The sequence below is a fragment of the Oncorhynchus mykiss genome, chromosome 2 (genome assembly GCF_013265735.2).
Source record: "Oncorhynchus mykiss isolate Arlee chromosome 2, USDA_OmykA_1.1, whole genome shotgun sequence".
Classification (NCBI taxonomy): Eukaryota; Metazoa; Chordata; class Actinopteri; order Salmoniformes; family Salmonidae; genus Oncorhynchus; species Oncorhynchus mykiss.
The window spans coordinates 98,521,414-98,537,109 of record NC_048566.1 but is presented as its reverse complement, the minus strand read 5'-3'; the positions used below and the strand labels follow the sequence as shown (position 1 = coordinate 98,537,109).

The 15,696-nt window shown below is 45.7% G+C and overlaps 1 protein-coding gene across 1 annotated transcript; it reads left to right on the top strand.

Annotated features, from left to right (window-relative positions):
- The first annotated feature begins 1,419 nt into the window (after positions 1-1,419).
- Positions 1,420-15,112, top strand: edc3 (enhancer of mRNA decapping 3 homolog (S. cerevisiae)). The gene is made up of 7 exons (XM_036960421.1): positions 1,420-1,666; positions 1,858-2,026; positions 4,119-4,336; positions 10,405-10,755; positions 12,979-13,132; positions 13,573-13,790; positions 14,467-15,112. The coding sequence occupies exons 2-7, from the start codon at positions 1,863-1,865 to the stop codon at positions 14,799-14,801; spliced, it is 1,440 nt and encodes a 479-aa protein (XP_036816316.1). The 5' UTR covers positions 1,420-1,666; positions 1,858-1,862; the 3' UTR covers positions 14,802-15,112.
- The last annotated feature ends 584 nt before the right edge of the window (positions 15,113-15,696 follow it).

The following is a 15,696-nucleotide window of genomic DNA, read 5'->3' as shown; positions in this document are numbered from 1 at the left end:
ATCTCAATCCCATTGAGCACGTCTGAGACCTGTTGGATCAGAGGGTGAGGGCTAGGGCCATTCCCACCAGAAATGTCTGGGACCTGTTGGATCGGAGGGTGAGGGCTAGGGCCATTCCCACCAGAAATGTCCGGGAACTTGCAGGTACCTTGGTGGAAGAGTGGGGTAATATCTCACAGCAAGAACTGGAAAATCTGGTGCAGTCCATGAGGAGGAGATGCACTGCAGTACTCAATGCAGCTGGTGGCCACAGCAGATACTGACTGTTACTTTTGATTTTGACCCCCCGTTTGTTCAGGGACACATTATTCCATTTCTGTTAGTCACATATCTGTGGAACTTGTTCAGTTTATGTCTCAGATATTGAATCTTGTTATGTTCATACAAATATTTACACATGTTAAGTTTGCTGAAAATAAACGCAGCTGACAGTGAGAGGACGTTTTCTTTTTTTTGCTGAGTTTACATGATTTCATATGTGTTATTTCATAGTTTTGATGTCTTCACTATTATTCAAGAATGTAGAAAATAAAGACAAACCCTGGAATTGGTAGGTGTGTCTTTTGACTGGTACTGTATAATTTGTTTTATACCTAAACTAAAGGGGTCCTACAATTCCAAATGAAATATCAAAATTGCCTATGGTATGACCATTTTATAACAATTCCACATGTCAGCTTAGAACCCCCCCCCGCCCCCCACTACGGTTTAGACTCTTGGTTTTTAAAAAAAACATTTTTTCTCCCTTTCCAGTCTTGTTCCATCGCTGCAACTCCCATATGGGGGAGAGGCAAAGGTCGAGAGCCATGCGTCCTCCGAAACACAACCCAGCCAAGCCACACTGCTTCTTGACACACTGCTCGCTTAACCCGGAAGCCAGCCGAACAAATCTGTACGTGCGCGATGGGACAAGAACATCCCTGCTGGCCAAACCCTGACGCTGGGCCAATTCTACTCCGCCCTATGGGTCTCCCGGTCGAGGCCGGCTGCCACAGAGCCTGGACTCGAACCAGGATCTCAAGTGGCACAGCTAACACAGTGATGCAGTGCCTTATGCTTCGAACACACCGACAGCATCATTGTATTTTGGTACACCAGAAATACATTAATTCCCAATGAATCGCTGCGTTTGCCTTGCAGTTCGTTCGGTGGGGTGCATAAATTGGATTTATCGAAAGTATGTGTCTACCTGTATGAGTAGACGGCTTGACAGAAATGGTAGCAGAGGGTGAATGTTGATCTTTTGCATACATATCCCGGTGATGCAAAAACATTTTGCGCAATGACGCTATCGGTGGGTTCGAAGTGTTAGATCACTGTGGCATTCGGGAGGCCACGGCTTAGACTATAAATAATAACTAAATAATATATATATAAATATATGTATATATATATTAACTCCATGAAATTAAATGTGATAACAAAAACATAAATGTCATTTTGGATTTTGTATTTCCTGTTTGGTCAAATAGATGCGCCCTGCAACCCTGATGACTTTTATTTTGAAATGTGTTTGGCTACGCGCGCCGGAAGTTGTGCGACTCTAGCTCATGCTTCTGAAACAAAGCTAAGGACGCTTGCTTTGATCATTTGAATTATAATAGCCCATTTGGGCAACTGTTCAAATATTACATTAAAACCGTCGTTCTACGGAATATCACAAAAGGTAGGCTACATTTCTCCATGAAACGATAAGACATGTATTGCCATTCTGAACGAGAAAATGAGATCTCGTCAAAGGCCATGTTGTTAGCAAGCTGTCAACGTCAGCTAGATGTTAGCTAGATAATATTTCAACTTTAAACTCAAGTGTTCTCATGACGTGTTCATGTTCACCATGTTTGGACTCGTCACCAGACAGCATGGCTGCAGACTGGTTAGGTAGTCTGGTGTCGATAAACTGCGGAGAAACTCTGGGGGTGTACCAAGGCGAGGTGTCGTCTGTGGACCAGTCCAGCCAGACCATCTCCCTCAAACAGCCCTTCCACAATGGAGTCAAGTGCCCTGTGCCCGAGGTCACTTTTAGGTACTACTGTTTATTATTTTTTGTGGAAATGATCTTCTCTTCATAGAGTTTCCTGAAAACGTTTTAATACGATGATTATAGCTATTGTTGTCATTATACCAGTATTTTGACTTCGATACCAGGTTTAGGATCATGATACAGGATTCATCACGATACTTGATACCAGAACGATACCAAAATTATACCAAGGTAAAAAACAAAAAGGTGTATAGACCAAAGTCAAAGAATGGCACTTGATCCAGATGGATCTTTTGAGTTCAATATCATTACATTTGACACATTTTGACATAGAATGAATGAATGCATGAATAAATAAATTCATCACTTTTTTTTTTTTTTTTTTTTTTGCCAACATAACGGCAAAACATGTATTTGAATGGTAAATCTCTCTTGATAAACTAGGTAAATCAAGATGTAGTTTAGGCCTATTCACAATACAGGTGTCATATTCAATAAGTGTGTGCATGCAATGAGTTAATGAGCTTGTTTTAACTGATTTCACGAGGCTACAGGTGAAAAACAACCTGTTTACTTTCTATTTAATGGTGCTGCTCAACAACATTTGCAATAGAAGAAGCAATATCTTCTAAAGGTGTGCACTGTCAGGCAAGTCAGTTAAGAACAAATTCTTATTTTCAATGACGGCCTAGGAACAGTGGGTTAACTGTCTGTTCAGGGGCAGAACGACAGATTTGTACCTTATCAGCTCGGGATTTGAACTTACAACCTTCCGGTTACTAGTCCAACGCTCTATCAACGATGTATATAAATCCTAGATTGCTGATGCTATGTATTGGCCATTGAGAGGCTTTGAAGCCACCGGTCGGCCATATTGGCATTCCCCAGTAGGAGAAGTCCACCACAGGAAATAATGGAATTCTACAGTATTTCAATTACATGTTACAAGGACTAATGACATGTGTTTAGTCTTTTTGTTGTTGTAGTGGGGACAATAACATTAGTAATCAAAAGGCTGTGTCACACTTCTCTCTTGTCAAATGATACAGATGTACACCGCATTAATTAATTCAGGAGAAAATACCTTCAAAGTTGTCAAACCATTTGCCTATAAGGCTATATGATTGTCTACAAGGGTTGAGATCAATTCTATTTTCACAGTCCAGAATTCCCTGTTGTCGACCACAGTGCCGTGGACGTCAGCCATTATGTGACTGTCTATGACTGTCTATTCTCCCACAGTGCCGTGGACGTCAGCCATTATGTGACTGTCTATGACTGTCTATTCTCCCACAGTGCCGTGGACGTCAGCCATTATGTGACTGTCTATGACTGTCTATTCTCCCACAGTGCCGTGGACGTCAGCCATTATGTGACTGTCTATGACTGTCTATTCTCCCACAGTGCCGTGGACGTCAGCCATTATGTGACTGTCTATTCTCCCACAGTGCTGTGGACGTCAGCCATTATGTGACTGTCTATGACTGTCTATTCTCCCACAGAGCCGTGGACGTCAGCCATTATGTGACTGTCTATGACTGTCTATTCTCCCACAGTGCCGTGGACGTCAGCCATTATGTGACTGTCTATTCTCCCACAGTGCTGTGGACGTCAGCCATTATGTGACTGTCTATGACTGTCTATTCTCCCACAGAGCCGTGGACGTCAGCCATTATGTGACTGTCTATGACTGTCTATTCTCCCACAGAGCCGTGGACGTCAGCCATTATGTGACTGTCTATGACTGTCTATTCTCCCACAGAGCCGTGGACGTCAGCCTTTATGTGACTGTCTATTCTCCCACAGTGCCGTGGACGTCAGCCTTTATGTGACTGTCTTTGACTGTCTATTCTCCCACAGTGCCGTGGACATCAGCCATTATGTGACTGTCTATTCTCCCACAGTGCCGTGGACATCAGCCATTATGTGACTGTCTATTCTCCCACAGTGCCGTGGACATCAGCCATTATGTGAATGTCTATTCTCCCACAGTGCCGTGGACATCAGCCATTATGTGACTGTCTATTCTCCCACAGTGCCGTGGACGTCAGCCATTATGTGACTGTCTTTGACTGTCTATTCTCCCACAGTGCCGTGGACGTCAGCCGTTATGTGACTGTCTATTCTCCCACAGTGCCGTGGACATCAAGGAGCTGAAGGTTCTGGATATAGTGAGTGGTAGAGGTGGTGTGGTTCCGAAGAGCAGCGATCCGGTCTCAGTCCCACACCGAGGACACCATAAGACCCAGGACAGGCTGGCTTCACCGCAGCAGCAGTGCTCAAAAAGCTACGGCGATAAACACCTGGAGGTGCCGGGCCAGTCCAAGGGTTTCCGACGAAGACACAACTCCTGTAAGTACCAGAACACTGCAGGGTCATGTTCATTAGGTAGCAATAGAAACCAGAACACTGCAGGGTCAGGTTCATTAGGTAGCAATAGAAACCAGAACACTGCATGTTCATTAGGTACCAATAGAAACCAGAACACTGCAGGGTCATGTTCATTAGGTACCAATAGAAACCAGAACACTGCAGGGTCATGTTCATTAGGTACCAATAGAAACCAGAACACTGCAGGGTCATGTTCATTAGGTAGCAATAGAAACCAGAACACTGCAGGGTCAGGTTCATTAGGTACCAATAGAAACCAGAACACTGCAGGGTCATGTTCATTAGGTACCAATAGAAACCAGAACACTGCATGTTCATTAGGTACCAATAGAAACCAGAACACTGCAGGGTCATGTTCATAAGGTACCAATAGAAACCAGAACACTGCAGGGTCATGTTCATTAGGTACCAATAGAAACCAGAAGACTGCAGGGTCATTAGGTACCAATAGAAACCAGCACACTGCAGGGTCATGTTCATTAGGTACCAATAGAAACCAGAAGACTGCATGTTCATTAGGTACCAATAGAAACCAGAACACTGCAGGGTCATGTTCATTAGGTACCAATATAAACCAGAACACTGCAGGGTCATGTTCATTAGGTACCAATAGAAACCAGAACACTGCAGGGTCAGGTTCATTAGGTACCAATAGAAACCAGAACACTGCAGGGTCAGGTTCATTAGGTACCAATAGAAACCAGAACACTGCAGGGTCATGTTCATTAGGTACCAATAGAAACCAGAACACTGCAGGGTCAGGTTCATTAGGTAACAATAGAAACCAGAACACTGCAGGGTCAGGTTCATTAGGTACCAATAGAAACCAGAAGACTGCAGGGTCAGGTTCATTAGGTAGCAATAGAAACCAGAACACTGCAGGGTCAGGTTCATTAGGTACCAATAGAAACCAGAACACTGCAGGGTCAGGTTCATTAGGTACCAATAGAAACCAGAACACTGCAGGGTCATGTTCATTAGGTACCAATAGAAACCAGAAGACTGCAGGGTCATTAGGTACCAATAGAAACCAGCACACTGCAGGGTCATGTTCATTAGGTACAAATAGAAACCAGAAGACTGCAGGGTCAGGTTCATTAGGTACCAATAGAAACCAGAACACTGCAGGGTCATGTTCATTAGGTACCAATAGAAACCAGAACACTGCAGGGTCAGGTTCATTAGGTACCAATAGAAACCAGAACACTGCAGGGTCATGTTCATTAGGTACCAATAGAAACCAGAAGACTGCAGGGTCATTAGGTACCAATAGAAACCAGCACACTGCAGGGTCATGTTCATTAGGTACCAATAGAAACCAGAACACTGCAGGGTCATGTTCATTAGGTACCAATAGAAACCAGAACACTGCAGGGTCATGTTCATTAGGTACCAATAGAAACCAGAACACTGCAGGGTCATGTTCATTAGGTACCAATAGAAACCAGAACACTGCAGGGTCAGGTTCATTAGGTACCAATAGAAACCAGAACACTGCAGGGTCAGGTTCATTAGGTACCAATAGAAACCAGAACACTGCAGGGTCATGTTCATTAGGTACCAATAGAAACCAGAACACTGCAGGGTCATGTTCATTAGGTACCAATAGAAACCAGAAGACTGCAGGGTCAGGTTCATTAGGTAGCAATAGAAACCAGAACACTGCAGGGTCATGTTCATTAGGTACCAATAGAAACCAGAACACTGCAGGGTCATGTTCATTAGGTACCAATAGAAACCAGAACACTGCAGGGTCATGTTCATTAGGTACCAATAGAAACCAGAACACTGCAGGGTCATGTTCATTAGGTACCAATAGAAACCAGAACACTGCAGGGTCATGTTCATTAGGTACCAATAGAAACCAGAACACTGCAGGGTCATGTTCATTAGGTACCAATAGAAACCAGAACACTGCAGGGTCATGTTCATTAGGTACCAATAGAAACCAGAACACTGCAGGGTCATTAGGTACCAATAGAAACCAGCACACTGCAGGGTCATGTTCATTAGGTACCAATAGAAACCAGAACACTGCAGGGTCAGGTTCATTAGGTACCAATAGAAACCAGAACACTGCAGGGTCATTAGGTACCAATAGAAACCAGCACACTGCAGGGTCATGTTCATTAGGTAGCAATAGAAACCAGAACACTGCAGGGTCATGTTCATTAGGTAGCAATAGAAACCAGAACACTGCAGGGTCATGTTCATTAGGTAGCAATAGAAACCAGAACACTGCAGGGTCATTAGGTACCAATAGAAACCAGCACACTGCAGGGTCATGTTCATTAGGTACCAATAGAAACCAGAACACTGCAGGGTCATGTTCATTAGGCAGCAATAGAAACCAGAACACTGCAGGGTCATAAGGGATCTGTACTACTGACCTGTACTACTGACCTGTACTACCACTACTGACCTGTACTACTGACCTGTACTACTACTACTGACCTGTACTACTACTACTGACCTGTACTACCACTACTGACCTGTACTACTGACCTGTATTACTGACCTGTACTACTACTACTGACCTGTACTACTGACCTGTACTACTGACCTGTATTACTGACCTGTACTACTACTACTGACCTGTACTACTGACCTGTACTACTGACCTGTATTACCACTACTGACCTGCACTACTGACCTGTACTACTGACCTGTACTACCACTACTGACCTGTACTACTGACCTGTACTACCACTACTGACCTGTACTACTGACCTGTACTACTGACCTGTACTACCACTACTGACCTGTACTACTGACCTGTACTACTGACCTGTACTACCACTACTGACCTGTATTACTGACCTGTACTACTACTACTGACCTGTACTACTGACCTGTACTACTGACCTGTATTACCACTACTGACCTGCACTACTGACCTGTACTACTGACCTGTACTACCACTACTGACCTGTACTGCTGACCTGTACTACTGACCTGTACTACTGACCTGTACTACTGACCTGTACTACCACTACTGACCTGTACTACTGACCTGTACTGCTGACCTGTACTACTGACCTGTACTACCACTACTGACCTGTACTGCTGACCTGAACTACTGACCTGTACTACTGACCTGTACTACCATTACTGACTGACCTGTACTGCTGACCTGTACTACTGACCTGTACTACCACTACTGACCTGTACTGCTGACCTGTACTGCTGACCTGTACTGCTGACCTGTACTACTGACCTGTACTACTGACCTGTACTACCACTACTGACCTGTACTGCTGACCTGTACTGCTGACCTTGTACTACTGACCTGTACTACCACTACTGACCTGTACTACCACTACTGACCTGTACTGCTGACCTGTACTGCTGACCTGTACTGCTGACCTGTACTGCTGACCTGTACTACTGACCTGTACTACTGACCTGTACTACCACCTGTACTACTGACCTGTACTGCTGACCTGTACTGCTGACCTGTACTACTGACCTGTACTACTGACCTGTACTGCTGACCTGTACTACTGACCTGTACTGCTGACCTGTACTGCTGACCTGTACTGCTGACCTGTACTACCACTGCTGACCTGTACTACTGACCTGTACTACTGACCTGTACCGCTGACCTGTACCACTGACCTGTACCACTGACCTGTACCACTGACCTGTACTACTGACCTGTACTGCTGACCTGTACTACCACTACTGACCTGTACTACTGACCTGTACTGCTGACCTGTACCACTGACCTGTACCACTGACCTGTACCACTGACCTGTACCACTGACCTGTACTGCTGACCTGTACTGCTGACCTGTACTGCTGACCTGTACTGCTGACCTGTACTGCTGACCTGTACTACCACTACTGACCTGTACTGCTGACCTGTACTGCTGACCTGTACCACTGACCTGTACTACTGACCTGTACTACTGACCTGTACTACCACTACTGACCTGTACTGCTGACCTGTACTGCTGACCTTGTACTACTGACCTGTACTACCACTACTGACCTGCACTACTGACCTGTACTACTGACCTGTACTACCACTACTGACCTGTACTGCTGACCTGTACTACTGACCTGTACTACTGACCTGTACTACTGACCTGTACTACTGACCTGTACTACCACTACTGACCTGTACTACTGACCTGTACTGCTGACCTGTACTACTGACCTGTACTACCACTACTGACCTGTACTGCTGACCTGAACTACTGACCTGTACTACTGACCTGTACTACCATTACTGACTGACCTGTACTGCTGACCTGTACTACTGACCTGTACTACCACTACTGACCTGTACTGCTGACCTGTACTGCTGACCTGTACTACTGACCTGTACTACTGACCTGTACTACCACTACTGACCTGTACTGCTGACCTGTACTGCTGACCTTGTACTACTGACCTGTACTACCACTACTGACCTGTACTACCACTACTGACCTGTACTGCTGACCTGTACTGCTGACCTGTACTGCTGACCTGTACTACTGACCTGTACTACTGACCTGTACTACCACCTGTACTACCACCTGTACTACTGACCTGTACTGCTGACCTGTACTGCTGACCTGTACTACTGACCTGTACTACTGACCTGTACTGCTGACCTGTACTGCTGACCTGTACTGCTGACCTGTACTGCTGACCTGTACTACCACTGCTGACCTGTACTACTGACCTGTACTACTGACCTGTACCGCTGACCTGTACCACTGACCTGTACCACTGACCTGTACTACTGACCTGTACTGCTGACCTGTACTACCACTACTGACCTGTACTACTGACCTGTACCACTGACCTGTACCACTGACCTGTACCACTGACCTGTACCACTGACCTGTACCACTGACCTGTACTGCTGACCTGTACTGCTGACCTGTACTACTGACCTGTACTGCTGACCTGTACTACCACTACTGACCTGTACTGCTGACCTGTACTGCTGACCTGTACCACTGACCTGTACTACTGACCTGTACCACTGACCTGTACTGCTGACCTGTACTACCACTACTGACCTGTACTACTGACCTGTACCACTGACCTGTACCACTGACCTGTACCACTGACCTGTACCACTGACCTGTACTGCTGACCTGTACTACCACTACTGACCTGTACTGCTGACCTGTACTACCACTACTGACCTGTACTACTGACCTGTACTACTGACCTGTACTACTGACCTGTACCACTGACCTGTACCACTGACCTGTACCACTGACCTGTACCGCTGACCTGTACTAGATACCATTCTTACGTCTCTCCGTGTATTTTTAAGTTGCTCACTAGCATTAGCTAACGCTAGTTAGCGTTGGCTTGCGAAACTACTTCTAACTTCCTTCATACTGGATGCAGAGACATAAAAATGATATCTACAAGTTAATCTGACTCTCGGAAAGTAGATCCGGCACTGTGGTCACGGCTGGTCATTTTTATAGTAAAGTTGGTAGGAACATATAAAATCATTGTGGAAATCTGTTGCAGCTCAAGTCGACTACAAAACCCACAATGCAATGCGCTCTATGGGCTGGCTAGATAGCTAGCTAGCTAGCTAGCAAGCAAACGTAGCTTCACATAATAATTTCAAGGTCAATATCAGCATGTGAAATAGCTAGTTAGTGCAGTTAATTTAGGTGATTTTACAGCTATCAATTTAGGAATCTACAATCTCACCATGTTAATTCGCGACGGCCATACAACGGCACCATGCAATGCACCTTGGGACTGACGAGGCAGACCAATAGGAGAAATGTAGTGGGACCCTCTGTTAAATTACACATTTCCTCGAGGTAGGAATATTGCAAAAAATATGATCAATGGCTCATTCGAGAAAAGACAACCTCCCACGTTATGACATCGGCCAGTTTTGAAATCGAACCTTTTATGATAGTCGTTATAACAACGTTATAACAACATTCAAAATGGGTGATACCTATGAGGATGGTAGTTTGAATGAAAATCCTCAATTCATTTCCTCATTACATATTCCATCCGTTTTCTAATATCTTTTTATTTTGGTATCATAGGGTCGTCCAGTAGTCGGGGCGCCAACCAGGTCACCCCGAAGAAGAGCGTCGTGAAGAACGGAGGAGGTGGTCAGAGGCAGCACAGGGACGATGAGTGTTTCGGGGACAATATGGACGACGGGCTTGACACGGACTTTGACTTCGAGGGGAACCTGGCGCTGTTCGACAAAGCTGCCGTGTTCTCACAGATCGCCGGGTCGGATCGCCGCGGTAACGGGGCCCGGTCGCGCGGTACGCCGCAAGAGCAGCAGCCGTCGCAATACCGCCACGACAAGAACATTCTGGAGACCAAACCTGTGGTTTACAGGCAGATAGTTGTCCCTCAGCCTGGGGCCAAAGAGTATTGCACTGGTACGCACGCATCTTCTCTTTCCTGCACCTGGCACCTACTACCCCGTTCAAAGCCACTTCAGTATTGTATCTTTCACACTCTGAATGGCACACAAGTCCATGTGTTCATACTTAAAATAAATCTCCTCCCCTTCGTCTCCACTGATTTTGAAGTGGATTTAACAGGTGACATCAATAAGGGATCATAGCTTTCACCTGGTCAGTCTATGTCATGGAAAGGACAGGTGTTCCTAATGTTTTGTCCCCTCAGTATGTGTATATATATACAGTGCCTTGCGAAAGTATTCGGCCCCCTTGAACTTTGCGACCTTTTGCCACATTTCAGGCTTCAAACATAAAGTTAAATAATAAAATAAATAAATAAAATACACACATAAATTACACAACACAATTGTATGAAACAAACTCTTTCTCCAGTAAGAAGGCTCTATAACATCTGCTATAGAGCCACCAACGTTAAAGACGTTCAGAGATCATTCCACATGAGAAGCTCAAAACAAAAATATAAAAACAGAATTACCGAACTCGGTTGAGATGGAAAGGGATTTAAATATTTTTTCAATATTTTTTTAAACTAGGCAAGTCAGTTAAAGAACAAATTCTTATTTACAATGACGGCCTACATAAAGCCTCCCCCAGCCAAACCCTCACCAAACCGGGACGACGTGGTGCCAATTGTGCGCCGCCCTATAGTACGACCAATCACGGCCGGTTGTGATACAGCCCGGGATCGAACACGAGTTAGAAATCCCTGAATCCGGGTTCTGTTAACTTCTTATATATACGTCTGAAGGTTAACAATGAGGTAAGGAGTTTTATGCAAGAGGCTTTTTTATAGACTAAAAGATCTAGGAGACTTCAAGGAGGGCCAACCTACTTTTTTGATCCAAATTATAATAATGTGTACTGATCCTATCGCCCGTAATAAAGCACAATGCGCTGTGATAAACCTTGTCCAATGACTTCGTTACAGTGGCACCTGCATTCATATAGATGGTTAGAGCGTTGGCGTTGGACTAGTAACCGAAAGGGTTGAGAGATCGAATCCCCGAGCTGACAAGGTAAAAAAAATCTGTCGTTCTGCCCCCTGAACAAGGCAGTTTAACCCACTGTTCCCCTGAACAAGGCAGTTTAACCCACTGTTCCCCTGAACAAGGCAGTTTAACCCACTGTTCCCCTGAACAAGGCAGTTTAACCCACTGTTCCCCTGAACAAGGCAGTTTAACCCACTGTTCCCCTGAACATGGCAGTTTAACCCACTGTTCCCCTGAACATGGCAGTTTAACCCACTGTTCCCCTGAACATGGCAGTTTAACCCACTGTTCCCCTGAACAAGGCAGTTTAACCCACTGTTCCCCTGAACAAGGCAGTTTAACCCACTGTTCCCCTGAACAAGGCAGTTTAACCCACTGTTCCCCTGAACAAGGCAGTTTAACCCACTGTTCCACTGAACAAGGCAGTTTAACCCACTGTTCCCCTGAACAAGGCAGTTTAACCCACTGTTCCCCTGAGAACAAGGCAGTTAACCCACTGTTCCCCTGAACAAGGCAGTTAACCCACTGTTCCCCTGAACAAGGCAGTTAACCCACTGTTCCCCTGAACAAGGCAGTTAACCCACTGTTCCCCTGAACAAGGCAGTTAACCCACTGTTCCCCTGAACAAGGCAGTTAACCCACTGTTCCCCTGAACAAGGCAGTTAACCCACTGTTCCCCTGAACAAGGCAGTTAACCCACTGTTCCCCTGAACAAGGCAGTTAACCCACTGTTCCCCTGAACAAGGCAGTTAACCCACTGTTCCCCTGAACAAGGCAGTTAACCCACTGTTCCCCTGAACAAGGCAGTTAACCCACTGTTCCCCTGAACAAGGCAGTTTAACCCACTGTTCCCCTGAACAAGGCAGTTTATCCCACTGTTCCCCTGAACAAGGCAGTTTATCCCACTGTTCCCATGAACAAGGCAGTTTATCCCACTGTTCCCCTGAACAAGGCAGTTTAACCCACTGTTCCCCTGAACAAGGCAGTTAACCCACTGTTCCTGGGCCGTCATCGTAAATAAGAACTGACTTAAAACGGACTTAGAACTGTCGTTAGTGCTGTCGGTTGCTACCGCTCTTTTCCAACCAAGGAGAAGATGAAGAAATATCAACAGTATTTAAACTTCTGAAGTGTTACCTGCCTGTGATCAGCAGCCAATGTCCTTCCCCTTCTCTGTGTTTCTCCGTAGACTCGGGCCTGGTGGTGCCCAGTATTTCCTATGAGCTGCACAAGCGTCTGTTGTCAGTAGCTGAACGTTATGGCCTCTCATTGGAGAGGAGGCTGGAGATGACAGGTGTGTGTGCCAGTCAGATGGCCTTGACGCTGCTGGGCGGGCCCAACAGGTAAGAAGCACACAACCTTGGACACCATTAGTCAGCCATTTTGAGACCTCGAGGAAGTACTCTAAATGAGTCTCATGTCCCAGACAATCTGTTTTGTAGATGCAAGTATTTACAACAATTCAAAATGAATGGAAAGATCTTTTTACCGATTTATATTGTTTATTTTGTCCACTTATTTAATGTGGTACAGATTCAATCAAAGTTAAATGGTTTATTGATTTGTATCCGATATTTATTGCTAGACACAAAAAAACAAATAGAATCCTCTTATGATACTCTCGCTCCCTCCAGACTGACCCCTAAGACGGTACACCAGCAGCCCATGGTGGCCCCCCTCTGTGGCCCTCGTCTCCATGGGGGGGGCCCAGGGCATCACATCCTGCTCTCTGCTCTCTTCCCTCCAGACTTCAAGCCTAACCCTAACCTTTCATTCATTACAGACTGACCCCTAAGAATGTGCACCAGCGGCCCACTGTGGCCTTACTCTGTGGGCCTCACGTCCAGGGGGCCCAGGGTATCAGCTGTGCTCGTCACCTGGCCAACCACGAGGTGGAGGTCATAATCTTCCTGCCTGACTTTGTCAAGGTGCTGGATGCCGTCTCCAGCGAGATCACGCTTTACACCAAGACAGAGGGCAAACAGGTCTCCAGTGTTGAAGGTGATGTATCAGCGATTGGATAAATGATGAACCAATGAGCGATTGGATAAATGATGAACCAATGAGCGATTGGATAAATTATGAACCAATGAGCGATTGGATAAATGATGAACCAATGAGCGATTGGATAAATGATGAACCAATGACCTGCTGTTATCGAATGCTAGATCTCCAGCTAGCTCTACCTCTACAAGACGAGGGCAAACCCGTCTCCACTGTTAAAGGTGCAGGATGCGTGTGTCTATTCTGTGTCATGGAGTTTAAGGGTTAGTCGGTAGGGTCAGGGCATTGTGAATAATGTTTTGTTTGCCATCTGCTCCTGTTTATCTTTTATTATCAGGCATGAGCAAGCCCTCTCTGTAAAAGTGCATGCAGTCCTCTATGGGCGGCAGGGTAGCCTAGTGGTTAGAGCGTTGGACTAGTAACCGGAAGGTTGCAAGTTCAAATCCCCAAGCTGACAAGGTACAAATCTGTCGATCTGTCCCTGAACAGGCCCACTGTTCCTAGGCCGTCATTGAAAATAAGAATGTGTTCTTAACTGACTTGCCGAGTTAAATAAAGGTAAAATAAAAAAAATATGGGACGGTTGAAAAGCAACTAATCTGTATAGAGGAAGAAAAATAAAATAAAATTGTCCCTGTAACCTAAAGTGAGAATGTTTTATGTCACCTCCCAGAGCTTCCGGACAGCCCCGTGGACCTTATCATCACCTGCCTGGACTGTCACGAGGACACCTTCCTTATGGACCAGCCGTGGTACCAGACCGCTGTAGACTGGGCCAACCAGAACAGAGCTCCCGTGCTCAGCCTGGATCCTCCAGTCAGCGGACAGGGCCACGCCGTAGAAGCCAAGTGGACACTGTCTCTGGGTCTCCCGCTACCGCTGTCAGAGGGAGTAGGTAGGGTTTACCTGTGTGATATTGGGGTTCCCCGACAGGTGTTCCAGGAAGTTGGGATCAAGTATCATTCTCCGTTCGGTTGTAAGTTTGTGGTGCCGTTGCACTCTGCGTAACTGAAGGGTTTCGAATTACACATGGACTCTTGGGCGCCCCCTACGTCTCTTGGGCGCCCCCTACGTCTCTTGGGCGCCCCTCTACGTCTCTTGTTCTGAGAAGTAATTTGAACTGTGTTTAACTGGACTGCACTGACCTTTCACCTTCAGATTGAACTTTGAACTCTCTCACTGACCATTCAGGGTAGTGTTCACTATGTGTGAAACTAAAGAAAACTCTGAAATTAAACTGGTGGAAGTTAGTATCTGAACTTAAGAAATGCTTGTTGGAGTGCCCTAATAAACACAACCCCTGGGTTTGAGGGATTGACTACAAGCAGGCCTTAAATTCTTGACATTTAACTTAAGTGTTAAAAAGCATTTATCCTTTTTATTACTAATGACCCTCGAGAAGACTTGTCCAATATACATTCATACAACACTTTTACAGGATTGAACCAAGGAATGACAGGAGAAGTATGACGATGACAACCTGGAGACATGGCTGGAAACTCCTCTGACCACCTCCTTTTATAATATAGACTATGTCCTCAGATAACGTTGGGTTCAGAAACCATGAGGCCGAGACAGGGGAAAACTAACCAACAGTCTGGCAGCCTGCTGCCGATGTGGAGAACCCATTTCATCCGGATCGGTAACCTCAGTTTCTGTGAAGGGTAAAGCGGGTCACCGCTAGATGTACTGTCTTGGGTACAGTCAAGTGATTCAACATCAAGAATGGCTACCGTTCCATCAACAGGAATGACACCATAGAAGAAGTCCTGGTGTTAATACACTGACTGGGATCAACATCCTCTGAGGTAGGCTTTAGAGGGAAAAAAAACAAGGAAATACCATCTCAGTGTTGGAGAAAATGGAGACCCCCCCCCTCCCCAGGAAATGCCATCTCAGTGTT

Coding starts and splice junctions, on each gene's coding strand:
- edc3 (XM_036960421.1), top strand. CDS start 1,863: ATGGCTGCAGACTGGTTAGGTAGTCTGGTGTCGATAAACTGCGGAGAA. Junction 2,027..4,118: donor GTGCCCGAGGTCACTTTTAG/GTACTACTGTTT, acceptor ATTCTCCCACAG/TGCCGTGGACATCAAGGAGC. Junction 13,791..14,466: donor ACAGGTCTCCAGTGTTGAAG/GTGATGTATCAG, acceptor GTCACCTCCCAG/AGCTTCCGGACAGCCCCGTG.